Source organism: Misgurnus anguillicaudatus, unplaced genomic scaffold (genome assembly GCF_027580225.2).
Source record: "Misgurnus anguillicaudatus unplaced genomic scaffold, ASM2758022v2 HiC_scaffold_28, whole genome shotgun sequence".
NCBI classification, from domain to species: Eukaryota; Metazoa; Chordata; class Actinopteri; order Cypriniformes; family Cobitidae; genus Misgurnus; species Misgurnus anguillicaudatus.
In genome coordinates, this window is record NW_027395278.1 from 8,936,710 (window position 1) to 8,952,658 (window position 15,949).

A 15,949-nucleotide genomic window follows, 5' to 3' on the forward strand; every position below is an offset into this window, starting at 1 on the left:
CGAGTGACCGCTCTCAATAGGGAATGTCTCATTGAGAGAAAGGAACGAGACACTGCGTAAGCCGCTGTGTCACTGCTCAGATCAGCTCTACTGTTCGTTCAGTTGAAAGAATCTGAGTATTTTGCCACCTAAACAGCCAATATAGTAGTGGAAGTCCAGTATATGCCGTCATGGGCGGCATTGGCCAGTACACTGGCGTTATTCAATAAAAGCTTCGGAGAAACCGTAAGAGGGAGGAGTTCCAATAGCGTCAGCGGACGCAATGTCTCGTTCCCGTCTCTCAGGGAACCGAGGTTACGATAGCAACCGAGACATTATAAAACTATTCACTGTAATAAAGGTGCTGTATTTCATGAAATATTACTTACTGTGCAAATAGACTGAATGAGCAAAACACCGGGGCTGAAATAAACCATCTTCAGTTCCCACCGTGAACCTGACTGGAAACTCCTTTTGGCGCCAGGGAAAATGTGTGCGCATGCGCAAAGAACCAACCTATTTTTTTCACTGAATTTAAAGAGCCACTAATCTGAGCACAAAAAGTTTATTTATTGTTGGGGCCTGCCACAAAACGCATTATTTTTCTCATAATATTGATATTTGCAACACCTCTCTCTAAAACGCTTGATTGCAGCGCGTGTCTCTACAAAGCCCCACCCCCACAAACGGAAAGTATACTCTGATTGGTCAGGGGTTCTAAACAAGTGTGATTGGTCAATCCTTGCAGCGTTCAAAATGTCCATTACCATAATCGGGTTTCAGCGTCTCCTGCGTGTACAGATAATCAAACAAAATTGTCTCTGTAACACAAACACATTTTTATAGGTTCAAAAATAGTGTCTGTTGTAGTTGCCAGCAAAGGACCCAGGTATTAATTTTTGTCAATATCGCACACCCCTGCATAAATGCGCAAAGGTAAGCTATTATTAGAGTAATAAATTATTTTACACTTTTATGCGCATGCCCAGTAACGTGATTGGTCATGTTACATGCGTTTATGGTGGTGTATAGTGTGGATGAAGATTCTTTTTAAAATGCCAGTATAAACGAGGATCGTTTTCATTTTAAAATGCAGTTTTAAAACGAAAATGCTCTAATATAAACAGGGCCTTAGTTTGACCCTGAATCAGATTCAGAGAGTTTGCAGAAAGAAACAAATCTAACATGCTTAGGACGTTTGTTTTGTAATAATGTACAGGGAGAGTTCAGATATAAAAACGAAGACTTGTAAAGTGATATTTTATCATTAAAATCTAATAACGTCCATTGATTTAATAGAATGTTTGGGTATACCAACATGGTGGCACAGTGGCTTCACAAGTGTGACGTCATGCACAATCCAGTCATTTATATTCACCTTATTTTTCACGACATTATAGTACATTACATTCATACAGTAGCCCACATGATTCCTGAGATTTCAGATGCTAGGAGGTCAGTTCATTTCTCATTCAGATATTGATAATGACCTATTAAACGACATATTTAACACTGAAGTTAAAGGTTGTGTGTATAATGTTACCGTCTCTTTTTAAAGCATCTCTCTCACACACTGTTCTGTTTAATTATGGATGCCATTTATATATTAATTCTCATGATGCAAGTTTATTTTAAATACTAACATAAAATGTTTATGGTTATATTATTTTCACAGATGCATTGATGTGTAGTGATGCAGTGGACAACTGTGAGGATGATACAAACAACATGTTCCTAAACTGTGATGCAGAACCACAATGGGAGGATCCATCCGTCTCTGACCACAACTACACTTTAAAATCACAACTCAACCTGAAGCAAGCTTCATCTGATATGGGAAAACAATGTGCGGTTTTTCCGGACAGGGCTTATCCTGGTACCAGGCTAAAATACATATTTGAGCTACAATAATTTAAAAACACCTTGTACTGACATACCTCAACATATATGAGTGCCATTGTTTTGTCACAAGATGCGCACCAGTCTTGTTTTTTTGTAGGGTTTGTTTGTAAAAACTAAAATGTCCTAATATAATTAAGGCCTAGTCCTGTAAACCCTGTCCAAGAAACTGCTTCAATGTGTTGAGCTGGCACAAATGTTCATATATCTGCTGAGAAACAACCATCTTTGTCAGCTTTACACAGGGTTGATATTGCATCCATTAAACAGTCGCCAAGCACTTTACCAGTACATACACCAACAGCTTCCAGAAATACGCTTGGGATCAGCTCCTGATGACTCTGATAAAGCTGTCTTTTAATTTATTGCAGGGTGGTCTTGCTGAAAAGTTTCTTAGTCCATAGTTATTTTTATAAACCTTTACAATGTGACCTGATTTTACATGTTGTAAAGTTACATTAAACCTATGTGATCAGATGTCATGCAGTGATATTAAACATTTACAATGTGATCTGTTGTGCATTTATATTAAACCTTTACAATGTGATCAAATGTTACCTGCCATGCAGTTATATTAAACCTTTACAATGTGATATGATGTTGTGCATTTATATCAAACCTTTACAATGTGATCAGATGTTACCTACCATGCAGTTATATTAAACCTTTACAATGTGATCAGATGTTACCTGCCATGCAGTTATATTAAACCTTTACTATGTGATCAACTGTTACCTGTCATGCAGCTATATAAACCTTTACAATGTGATCAGATATTATCTGTAAGGAATTTCCTAAACCATATGTGAGCTTTGTAGATTCCACTTAAAAGGATTTAAGTCTCCTGATTTTAAGGAATAAGTGTTGGCAAGTTTGCAAATGAATACTATCATGGTACATTACCACATAAAAACGAAATAGTTATTGGACTGGCTAAGGTGCACATTTGCTTTAAAAAAGACGAAATCACTGTGTAAATATTGGTAGGCATAAGTACTTTTAATAATTTTCACTGCTGCATCAACTCCTTCTGACAGGACGAGGTAATTTAATATGCCCCATAGGTTACTTGCCGCGGCCGATTCATATCGTCTAACTACGAGACGATTGATGGGACAATATAAGACTATCCGAGCGTCGTATGAAGTTTTAACCGTGCTACTAATTTAAAACATTTACAGCAGTAGCGATATTTGTCATTTCACTAAACTAATAGGGGCGGTTTCCCGGACAGGGATTAGACTAGTACTAGACTAAAATAAATGTAAGAGCTTTCCAAACTCAAAACAACTTGCACTGACGTACCTTAAAATACATCAGTGCCCTTTGTTTTGCCTCAAAATGCACATAAGTAATGTTTTTAGTATGGTATGTTTGTTAAAACTAGTTATATTTCCCAATTAAAATCAGGTCTAGTCCTGGCTTAAGCTAATCCCTGTCCGGGAAATCGCCCCATAGTGAACTACAAACAATCTTCTAACCACCAAACTAACCACCGAATGCACTGTGCCATATTAGCAGCGGAAGTCGGTTGACAAAATGCGGAAGAGCAAAGAATTAAAAAGGGGCGTGGCAGAATAAGGTGAATAGATCAGTGACTAGATCAGATGAAGAATCTATCTTTGGAGAACATTACAATTGCCTGGGAAGAAGAACTGGCCAATGAAATCTGGGAACAATGTCTGGAATTGATCCACAGCTGCTCCATTAATGCCAGACATTGTCTTATACAAGTTAAAGTAGTTCATAGGCTTTATGATTCCAAATGTAAATTTAACAAAACATTTCCAGAAATCTCTCCATTGTGTGACAACTATTAATTTTTAGAAGCCAATCTGTCTTACAGCTATGTCTTTTGTCCTAAATTACAGAATTACTATAACAAAATATTTTGAGTTTTTTTCCAATACATTGGAAATTCCTATTGAACCAGATTTAATTATATTTGGAGTCTCTGAAGAATTCCTGAGACTTACATGGACACAACAACAATTTGTTTCTTATGGGTTGATCTCGGCCAAAAAACTTATCCTTTTTGGGAAGAAAAAAGAGGTCAGAACACTTAAACTTTTGCTGGCTAAGTTGTTGAGTACTCTACATTTGGAAAGAATTAGGTATTCCCTAATAGACTTTGTTATCTGAAAAAAATTGGTCCCCTTTTATCTCCTTTTTACAAACCTGTGATTAACAGATTAAACCTGTGATTAATGTTATGCCTTTTTTAATACTAGGTAGCACTTATAGTTTGGGGTTTTTTTGGGGGGGGGGTCTTTGATTTGTGTTTATTATGAAAATATAAGTTGTTTTGATAAAATACATGTTTGTATATTAAAAAAACTATGAAACTATGTGACTATTTGACAATTTTTATAAAATACATAAAAGTAAAAACGGAATAGGCAATGAGTAAACACTGAATAATGGCTATATTTCTTCAATGCAGGTCAAAAGTAGAAAATGTGTGTTAACTTCATAGCTTAGTGAAATGTATTACATTTCAGGGGAAAATCAAAGCTAGACAGTGTTAATAAAAATGTATTAGGAAAACGTGCATCAGATTCTTTTCCAGTAAGTCTGTGTGGGTGGAAAGTGCATAATACAAGCCTTGAGTTCTGGCTAAGTGCTATCTGTACACGTCATTGTCTGATGAATTCATTGCAAGTGATAATTTGGGCTAATGGCATGTCTCTTAACACTAAATATGGTCTGCTAAAAGGCAAAGCAGCATGTATCTGGGCAGTTCTTAGGTGGTGAATGTAAATGTCGGGGTGCGTTGGTGTGGGGGGTATCCATCTGTGTCACCCATCTGTGGATGGAGCTTGTTGCATCATTGTGCAAATCCATGAGGCGGGTACAGGATGTCTCTGACTTTGATCATACATGGTTCTAATGATATCTGAGACACTGAGACAGCTGGTTGTGTAATTTTCCATAGGAGGACCGATCATGTATATTTACAACCCCAAATCAGATAAAGTTGGGACACTGTAGAAATTGTGAGTAAAAAAGTAATGGAATAATTTACAAATCTCATAAACTTATATTTTATTCACAATAGAATATAGATAACATATCAAATGTTGAAAGTGAGATATTTTGAAATGTCATGCCAAATATTGGCTCATTTTGGATTTCATGAGAGCTACACATTCCAAAAAATGTTGGGACAGGTAGCAATAAGAGGCTAGAAAATTTAAATGCACATATAAGGAACAGTTGAAGGACCATTTGCAACTTATTAGGTCAATTGTCAACATGATTGGGTATAAAAAGAGCCTCTCAGAGTGTCAGTGTCTGTCAGAAGTCAAGATGGGCAGAGAATCACCAATTCCCCCAATACTGCAGTGAAAAATAGTTTTCTGAGTTTCTCAGAGAAAAATTGTAAAGAGATTGAAGTTATCATCATCTACAGTGCATAATATCATTCAAAGATTCAGAGAATCTGGAACAATTTCTGTGCGCAAGGGTCAAGGCTGAAAAACCATACTGGATGCCCGTGATCTTCGGGCTCTTAGACGGCACTGCATCACATACAGGAATGCTACTGTAATGGAAATCACAACATGGGCCCAGGAATACTTCCAGAAAACATTGTCGGTGAACACAATCCACCGTGTCTTTCGCCGTTGCCAGCTAAAACTCTATAGGTCAAAAAAGAAGCCATATCTAAACATGATCCAGAAGCACAGGCGTTTTCCCTGGACAAGGCTCATTTAAAATGGACTTTGGCAGTGTGAAAAACTGTTCTGTGGTCCAATGAATCAAAATTTGAAGTTCTTTTTGGAAAACTGGGATGCCATTTCATCCGGACTAAAGAGGACAATGACAACCCAAGTTGTTATTAGCGCTCTTTTCAGAAGCCTGCATCTCTGATGGTTTGGGGTTGCATGAGTGCGTGTGGCATGGCCAGCTTACACATCTGGAAAGGCACCATCAATCCTGAAATGTTTATCCAAGTTTTAGATACACATGATCCCATTCAGACGTCGTCTCTTTCAGGTAAGACCTTGCATTTTCCAACATGACAATGCCAGACCACATACTGCATCAATTACAACATCATGGCTGCGTAGAAGAAGGATCTGGGTACTGAAATGGCCAGCCTGCAGTCCAGATCTTTCACCCATAGAAAACATTTGGTGCATCATAAAGAGGAAGATGTGACAAAGAAGACCTAAGACAGTTGAGCAACTAGAAGTCTAAATTAGACAAGAATGGGACAATATTCCTATTCCTAAACATTGGTCCTCCTTTTCTGGCCTCTTATCGCTACCTGTCCCAACTTTTTTTGGAATGTGTAGCTCTCATGAAATCCAAAATGAGCCAATATTTGGCATGACATTTCAAAATATATCACTTTCAACATTTGATATGTTGTCTATATTCACAATTTCTACAGTGTCCCAACTTTTTCGGATTTGGGGTTGTATATAAAACTTTATGGGCCAGATTTACTAAACTGGGCATATAAGCAATTCCACTAAGGGGAGATGGGAGTGGTAAAATCTGCTGGTTATTTACTAAAAAGGCGTACATAAATAACACAGGCTGATTTTCTATAATGACCAATGCAATCTACTAAGAGCAGCGCAAATTAGTTCAGGGTCGCAAATAAGCAGAGCTGATGAGGTGCTGGTGATCTACTAATGCCTGATGCGTCTGAGTTCAGCACCACACAATCGCAGCGGAAAATCTGGGGTGTGAAATCCCAGCTAACGAAGCCATAGTACATCGAAAAGAACTGGAGGACAAAAAATGAAGGCTTACAAGAAGTTTTCAAACGTCTGGTATTGTGTGACGACTTCTAGTGACTCCTCTTTTATTTACTTCAGCAAATAAAAAAATAACATGGCTTGGCAAACAACATTTTTGAATAATATGTTCCTATGGTATTCCAAATAAACTGTTACATGTTAAACAAATCCTCTGCCTTATACCATTCATTCTCTGATCTCTGCATCTTCTTTTAGCAACAATTGCAGACATTTTAAGCAGAAAATTATTTAAGACATGCTTTTTTCGTTGTTAAATAATGGCAAATATACCAGTATTATTAGACATGCAAAAATGTGTAAATTGCATTGTGTAAATCATTTAACCCTAATAAGTCCCTTGGGGTCAATCCTCCCAAGCCACTTTTTTAGTTAAAACATGGTTCTTTCATCTCAGTGGAATAAGATTTTGTGATTTTCTAGACTATCTGTCAGTATTCAAATAAAAAACCTGGGCTTGATTCGGTATAAAATGTCAAAAAAATCAATGCATCTAGAATAAATGCAAAACAAAGATGTAAATTGGTTGGCTCTAATGCTCTCTCTCACACACACACACACACACACAAAATCAAATGTAGATCATAATTTATGTGAAATTTTCATAAAAAGTGATATTTTACAGGCAAGTTAATGGTGTAGTTGAGGAATTTTGTGGTAAACAGGTACAAAAGTACTTCATATCTCCCAAAACACAGCATTAATCTATAGATGTATAGATGGGAAGTAAACAAAAAATTGATATATTATTTCTATCATTAAAATGTATATATTTTTAGTAATCACTCATTTAATTTCTGGGGTCATTTTTACCCCCAAGGAACTAATGTATACAGGAAAATTGGTGTTATGAGGGTTAAATTAGGGCTGCATAACAACTAATCGTTTGCAGAATAAAAGTTTTTGTTTACATCATATATGTGTGTGTATTGTGTATATTAATTATGTATATATAAATACACACACATGCATGTATATATTTAAGAAATATTTACATGTAAATATCAAAAAAGTATATACACATGTATATGTAATTTGTATTATATATGAATATAAATACTTAATATATACACATTTTTTTCTTAAAATTATACATGCATGTGTGTATGTTTACTTGTATATACATAGTTATTATTCACAATACACATACATATATGATTTAAACAAAAACTTTTATTCTGCAACAATTAGTTGCGATTACTTGTTTTGCGATTAGTTATGTTAGTAAATCTGGCCCTGTGTTAAAGTGTAGGACAGAAATCAGTAAATAATAATTTATGGAAATTATCATGCTTATGTAAACCAATGGGTGAACATACTAAATAACCACAAAATAAGAACCACAAAATTGAGGCAACACAAAGAAATGATAAGGAACAAATATAAAGATCTTAGAGGAAAGACAGAGTGTTTGGAGAAAATGAAGTGGACCAGGAAAAATAGGAACATTTAGACATGAAGCTGAAGGGTTTGACTCACCGTGGCTCTTTTTGGCCATTTTCAAGGCATGTAGTGACACATCTGGGTTGATTTCAAGCTGGCATATAAGCACCTTGGCACTAGTGATGGCAGACTGTGCCTTTTGTAGCTCTATTTGTTCCAGCAGCATGTTAGCACCAGACACAATCACTATAGCATTCTCCCCTGTAAATGTCACATACAAATAATGTGACCTAGTCAGTGGTGTCAAAGGTATTCCCATTCATTACTCAGGTAGAAGTACATCTACTAGGGTTTAAAAATTCTTCTGTAGAAGTTGAAGTATCAACTCAAGCTTTACTTTTACTCAAGTAAAAGTGTAAAAGTACTGGTTTCCAGAGATGGGACCAAGTCACACATGTGCAAGTCTCAAGTAAGTCTCAAGTCTGAACCTTCAAGTCTCAAGTAAGTCCCAAGTATTTTTTTTCTTGGGCAAGTCAAGTCAAGTCGAGTCACAGGCTATGTCAAGTCAAGTCAAGTCAAGTCCTGTAGTAGGTCAAGTCAAGTCCAAGTCAAGTCACCTTATTATTGTAATTTTACCTGCAGAATCTGATCTTAATAAAGTGAAAGGACAGATATAGAAAGTAACTATCAGGAAATTACAATAATTTGGATTTGCATGTTGAGTAAAATACATCATGGAATCAAACAAAATTGTAATTTTATAAATTATTAGTTTTTCACTTCTGCCAACCGTGTTTGAAATGTTTGAAATTTTCAACATTGAGTCCATAAAACAAATAACATCTTAACATCCAACAGAATCCTCTCTGAACACCTCCCTCTCTCAAACACAGTTTACCGACAACATTAAACTTTGTTACATTTCTCCTCTCTCTCACTCACACACACACACACACACACACACACACACACACGCTCTCTGGCTCTCTCTCAAACATGCGGCCAGAAAAAACGAGCGTGTCGCAACGCGTCTCTTCCATTCGCGCACCTACATTTGAAATAACGAACTTGGGCGCGCAAAAGACGCGACATGTGAACCACCCCTAACATTGTAGAATCAAGTCATTTTTCTTTGTGTGTGTGTGTGTGTGTGTGTGTGTGTGTGTGTTCAGGTGGCAAACTTAAAAAAGTAGCCAAGTCTCGTGCCGCTCAGATCAAGGGAAGTATTTTAAAAAATAAAATAAAATTATTTGGCCCACATTTGTCCCCAACACAGTATGATGAGGGCTACTTTAGCTATTATTGCATTAGCAAACCACCAACTAACCAGATATTAACAAATTGACAAGCAGTTAATGGCATTCTACTCTGGGCAGAATGGTTGTCGTCTGGCTTCCCGTGATTTTAATGTTGCATGTCTTGCAACACACTGTTCGTCTTTTGCCATCTTGTTGAAGCCAAAAGCGATGACCCTCTGTACCCCTCCGGCTGACATGTTGATATCTGATCTAAGTGGGCGTGGTGTGCGTAAGGTACGAGAGGGCATGATGGATGATAGTGTCGTTTTAGTCATGACAACGCCATTCTCAGCCGGCGCTCCAGCTTGGTCAACTTTTATATTCAAACTGAAAACATGATGTGATTAACACTCAAGTCATTCAAGTCCATCGTGTCTCAAGTCAAGTCAAGTCCCGAGTCTTTAACTTCCAAGTCCGAGTCAAGTCTCAAGTATTTTATTTTTTGTCAAGTCAAGTTACAAGTCACAAAAATAGCGACTCGAGTCGACTCGAGTCCAAGTCACCAAGTCACAAGTCCCCATGTCTGCTGGTTTCCAAACTAAAGTATAAAACTAAAAGTAATGTAAGGAAAAAATTGCCATTAAGGACAAAAGCCTAGGTCGTGCCACAGGGGCCTATTGTGCACTACCCTATCTCCTCAAAAAAAAAAACATTTTTTTAGCACCAACCCTGATAAAATCTTGCCTACCTGTAGTTTTCAGGTGACTGAAAGTTGCCTACCCCTGCACTAGCTATCTGTTTCAGCTGCATACAGTATATGCCCATTAAAAATGAACGCATTTTAGTACAATGCAAACAAATACAATAAAGCAGTGTTTTTTTTAAACTGGGGACCACGAGATGGTGCCAGGGGCCCCAGTTTTATAATATTTTATAAAATATATTACTTTGTCATAAGTTCTGTGTAATTAAACCGTCAGAAAAATAAGGCTACTAACCAACAGCAATACATTGTATTTTACATTGTAATTTAAAGGTGCTCTAAGCGAATTCACACGTTTTAGACCATAAAACATTTTTTGTTACATACAGCAAACATCTCATCACTATCTGCTTGCTGCCTGTCCGCTGATCAAACTGTAAAAAAACGCGATCTCTGTAGACAGCCCAGGCTTCGCAAACTGCAATATAAACACAGTGGCAAAACCTAACACCACGAAATAAACAACAAGAAGGATTTTGGGGTGGAGGCTGGGCGCGTTCATGAAAGCACGGAAGGAAGGGGGAGGAGTTAGCTACGCTTCAAACATCAACAAAAAGTGACGTCTCACAGATTCGCTTAGAGCGCCTTTAATACGTTTTGTTTAATTCTAATTTTATGTTTTAGAATGTTTTTCGTCATACATTTTCTATGGGGGGGGGGAGGGGTTTGGGGGGCGAAGGGATGCACCGTACACAAGGGGGGCAGAATGCCAAAAAAAGTTTGAAAACCACTGCATTAAAGAACCAAATGTGTGTACTACTGAGCATTAACATGTGTTCCATGAAGAGGATGATATGATGGCTAGTTGCCTATAAGTATTGTAATGGTCCAAATGGTGCAGACTTTTGCAGTGATGCCCTCTTTAGTTAAAGGCAGGGTCCATGATCTCTGAAAGCCAATGTTGACATTTGAAATCACCAAAACAAACACGCCCCTTCCCCAATAGAATCTGGACCTTTATTTGATAGACCTGCCCCACACACATACGCTACCCAGGCAACAATGTCGGTTAGTAGACACACCCCTTACTGCTGATTGGCTACAAGTGTGTTTTGGTAGTCGGCCCGACTCCCTTTTCCAAAGTGTTTTTCAAGAATCATGCACCCTTTAAGGTGGTGCCAAACCCTGACTAAAGGTATTTGTAAGACCAGCACCAAATGGCTGAATCCACAGGGAATTATCATCTGAAACCTTTCTCAAAGAATTCAGGTCTACCCCGAGAACTAGGGATGCACCGGTTGAACGGCCAGAGATCAGAACCGGACGGTTTTTGCGCGATCGGCAACCGGCCGTTTTTTGTATTTTTTCGGCCGATTTTTCTGGAAGCGCACCCGCGTGCAAAGACTACATTTTTATAATTCGCAAACATGTCTTTTGTGTAAAAGCATTTCGAAATCTGTGCACAGGACATTAAGATTGCAAGCTGCAATGTCTGTAAAGGACAAGTTAATCGCAGAGATTACAACAGTACATTCGCAGGGCTCTCAAGTCTCACGCATTCACTGTGAGATACACGCATTTTAGTCAGTTTAAACACTCACACCTTATATTTTTAAGAGACTGATAACTTTTCCTGCTATATACAATTAATGGACGAGGCGCAGGGAAGTTATCTGTCGAGTTTAGCGGTCTCAAGTTTTTCTCGCGCTCCTCTGATGTGGATGCGCGGCACGTGCAGGCACTGAGTGAAAGTTAGAAGAGCAAGATCCGATAAATGCTGTAAATAACGCAGGTTTCTTGAATATAGGCGAATACATGTTAAATTATGCTTGATTTATTAAAAACTCCCAACTGCTTTGCAATCAGAAGCTTAAAGGAATAGTCTACTCATTTTCAATATTAAAATATGTTATTACCTTAACTAAGAATTGTTGATACATCCCTCTATCATCTGTGTGCGTGCACGTAAGCGCTGGAGCGCGCTGCGACGCTTCGATAGCATTTAGCTTAGCCCCATTCATTCAATGGTACCATTTAGAGATAAAGTTAGAAGTGACCAAACACATCAACGTTTTTTCTATTTAAGACGAGTAGTTATACGAGCAAGTTTGGTGGTACAAAATAAAACATAGCGCTTCTCTAAGCGTATTTAAAAGAGGAACTATATTTTATGGCGTAATAGCACTTTTGGGAGTACTTCGACTCGGCGCAGTAACACCCTCCCTCTCCCATTATGAGAGTGAGAAGGGGAGCGGACTTTTTCAAGCGAGTCGAAGTACTCCCAAAAGTGCTATTACGCCATAAAATATAGTTCCTCTTTTAAATCCGCTTAGAAAAGCGCTACGTTTTATTTTGTACCACCAAACTTTCTCGTATAACTACTCGTCTTAAATAGGAAAAACGTTGATGTGTTTGGTCACTTCTAACTTTATCTCTAAATGGTACCATTGAATGAATGGGGCTAAGCTAAATGCTATCGAAGCATCGCAGCGCGCTCCAGCGCTTACGTGCACGCACACAGATGATAGAGGGATGTATCAACAATTCTTAGTTAAGGAATAACATATTTTAATATTGAAAATGAGTAGACTTTTCCTTTAAGCTTACCTGAAACTAACGTAGAGTCTTACTGAAATTAATGAAATGACCAGAGATGTATTTCATTATTATTGTCATGTAGTACTGAACATGTAACCTTATCTCTCAAACACAGCTTAAAATAAACAAGCTTAAACAAGTGCTGCAATCCTATTGTATATAATACAGATTTCATTTTAATTTTGATACATTTGTATTTTTTAATATGTAGAGTAATTTATTTAATTTGGATCAATTTGTTTGTCTTTTATCAGACTTACCAATTGTTATAATTTATATTTGTGCTGGTCAGTTATGAATAAAGGTAACATTGAACTGCTAGCAAAAACTTAAGAATTTGGTGGGGCAGAGGGGCTCCTCCCCTATCAGATGTTATCTCACTCCAAACTTTTAAATAAAACCTGAGAGCCCTGCATTCGCCACAACAAACTTGGTCAGACATTTAAGTTCATCACCTGATAAAACACAATAAGTATCAAAAGTCTGTTGATGATGCAAAACAGTAAAGACCATCAACCCTCACTCAACCATCCATGTCATGGTTTCATTTAACCACTTATGTTTGTATTGAATGTAGCCTACTGCACAGTTACTGCTGTTAATTTTAGATGGTTACAGTTATTGTTTTCAATAGCCAAACCAAGTTTAGCCTGTTAAATGCCAAATAAACATATTGTTTATGTATACTTTCATTCTTTGTTGTTTGTTGCATGATAAGAAAAAAAAAATCGGAAATCGGATCGGAATCGGACAGTTTGCTTGTTAAGAAAATCAGTATAAAAACCGGCCATGAAAAATCAAGATCGTGCATCCCTACCGAGAACCACCCCAAATGGTGTGAGGATAGAAGAGTCACACCCTACAGCACTTTCTCGTCCACCTCTCCTCATGTTCTCAAAGCAAACTGTATATGGAATGCTACATTCTGCATTCACAAAGTATCTGAAAACTGGTCTTGTCATATGAATTATAAATGGTTTCAATGTAAGTGGTACAATTTGGTTTATTAATATAACAACAGAATTCAATGTTATAGTGTGACGACAAAGCAGGTAAACTTAACCTAATGTTGGGAGACAGCTCCTACCATAGACATGTTGACCAATCACCAGGCCCGGGGTGGGTAATCGGGAGAACCGGGAGAATTCCCGGTGGGCCGCTTCACTTTTGGGCCGGTCAAGTTTTTTTTACATTTGTCACGTTAAGTGAGTCTATCTTCTCTTAAATGACACTTCACACGTTTCGCATTGACACTGCAGCGCGCAGCCTCTGCATGGGTTGTACCATGTGAGGGAGTTTCCCCCTCCCCTCCCATAGAGTTGGTTCGGTCCATAGCACATCCAAGAAAACTTTTCTCCGGTAGGCTGGGCCGTATGAGGCGCGGGAGTTGACAAAAGTGAAGCGAACTCGAGAGAGAGCGAGACTGTGCGAGAAAGAGTGAAACCACGCGCAAGAGACAGCGCGAGAGACCGAGTGTGCACGAGAGAGAGCGAAACCGCGCGCGAGAGGGACCGAGTGTGCGTGAGAAAGAACGGGTGTCGGGTAAAGGATCAAATATACTGAACAATTTTAACTTGTATGGTTGCGTTAATTGGAGGTATAATGCATTTTTTTTAAAAATATGTCTAAAAAAGAGTTTTATTATCAATTATGCTAGTACTAAATTAGTTGTCAGTGCAACGAAATATAGAGATATTTCAGAGAGCTAAACACTTGTGTGAGAGTTTATGATGAATGTATGCTGTCCAGAAATTTTAACACCATGGAGCACTGTCACAGGTTATTGGAGGGACACTTTTTTGAATTAGGATGTTGGATCTTAGGCTATAAGCAATACTTTGTATGAAAAAAGATATGTATAATTTTAACACAAACTTTTTCATAGAACTACCAAATAACGCCCATGTTATCCGAGTTACATGCCAGTCTCTCAGAAATGTTACTACAACTTTTCCTTCATCCTCAATGTACACCGACAATTCATATATCAGTCTCTAGGACTGGTGGACGACCAAGGTGAATGTGTTACTTTTTTTTTAAATAACAAACACATGTATGATGATAGTCTACCCCAAATGCATAAAAATAAACATTATACAGATTTTCAGACATCTATAGAATATCTATAGTTCAGCGCAGAATAGTAGCCTACCGCATTATGAAACAACCAATATTTTATGATTTAATATATTACTCTTGATAACCAGCAACAGTGGTTCTGACTGAAGTAATATTTAGAAATGTTATCACTGTTATATATTTATTAAATGTGCTGTGCACACTGTTGAAATATTTAGAAATTATTATTCAACAGGATACAACTCTACAGAGCTGTGGATAGAGTTATTAATTAGTTTAAAATGAACAGGCAATAGAGAACCACTTAATGAGAAGAATTGGACAAAACAGAAAAACATTGTATAAAAATCTTTTTTTTGTTTGACACATGACTGCACTAAAAGTCATTTACACAGGTATGATCTGACCAGAGAGCAGCTGATCCAGCTGAGAGAGACAGGAATGTCATGGACAGCTATTTCTACCTGTTTGGGTGTGAGCTGTCGAACAGTACGAAAACGTCATCTTCGATATGGCATGGAGACTAATTTCAGCACAATTTCAGATCCTGACCTTGATGCACTAATTAATTCGATTATTACTCAAACACCTAATGCCGGAGTTACACTTGTCCTAGGCAAATATTTTAATCATTATATTATGTATAAAATATTGATATCTTTGTCATTTTGATGAAAGTAGTGCTTATTATTTATGGTTTCGCTCTCTCTCATGCACACTCGGTCTCTCGCGCGGTCTCGTTCCCTCTCGCGCGCACACTCGGTCTCTCGCGCGTGGTTTCACTCTTTCTCGCGCGGTCTCGCTCTCTCTCGCAGAGTTCGCTTCACTTTTGTCAACTCCCGCACCTCATAGGGCCGGCCCTACCGTAACAATACGCGCCTGAGAGGAGGAGGGCATAAAAAACAGGTTAAAGAAAAAATCCATTTAAGGATGATGCTGCCAAATGTGCCAAACTTACAGATTTATTTTCAAGAGGACAACAACAGGTAACTTAAAGAGAAATAAGCCTAGTAATGATTAGCATTAGCAACGTAATTATTCGGCGAATACCGTTGTCAAACTATTTACAAGCCAACTTTTTTTTGTTAAAATATTAGCCTTTTGTGTATACATGGCGATTCATAGACTTTGCAAATATTATGCAAGCAGCTTCTGAGCAGCAGATAAGCCAGTTCGCCGCTGAAAACGAGGAGGCCATGAGAAAACAATATGAATTAAAGTTATTTAACCCTCAGGTTGTGTTCAGAACCATATAACACCTTTTGTGTTCCCAGTCAAAAATGACCAGCCGAAAAAAA

The 15,949-nt window shown here is 37.8% G+C and overlaps 1 protein-coding gene across 4 annotated transcripts in view; it reads right to left on the reverse strand.

Annotated features, from left to right (window-relative positions):
• Window positions 1-15,949, reverse strand: part of LOC129417252 (ribokinase) — an 88,805-nt gene that overhangs the window by 26,532 nt on the left and 46,324 nt on the right. For 3 of the 4 annotated variants that reach the window (XR_008635702.2, XM_055171797.2, XM_055171798.2), the window contains exon 6: window positions 8,130-8,294. The exons of the other annotated variant lie outside the window; for it this stretch is intronic. Coding sequence is in view for 2 of the 3 variants with exons in the window: in XM_055171797.2 (XP_055027772.2) it covers window positions 8,130-8,294 (165 nt within the window). In the remaining variant the exon portion in view is untranslated. The remainder of the gene's footprint in view (window positions 1-8,129; window positions 8,295-15,949) is intronic. 4 annotated transcript variants of the gene reach the window in all.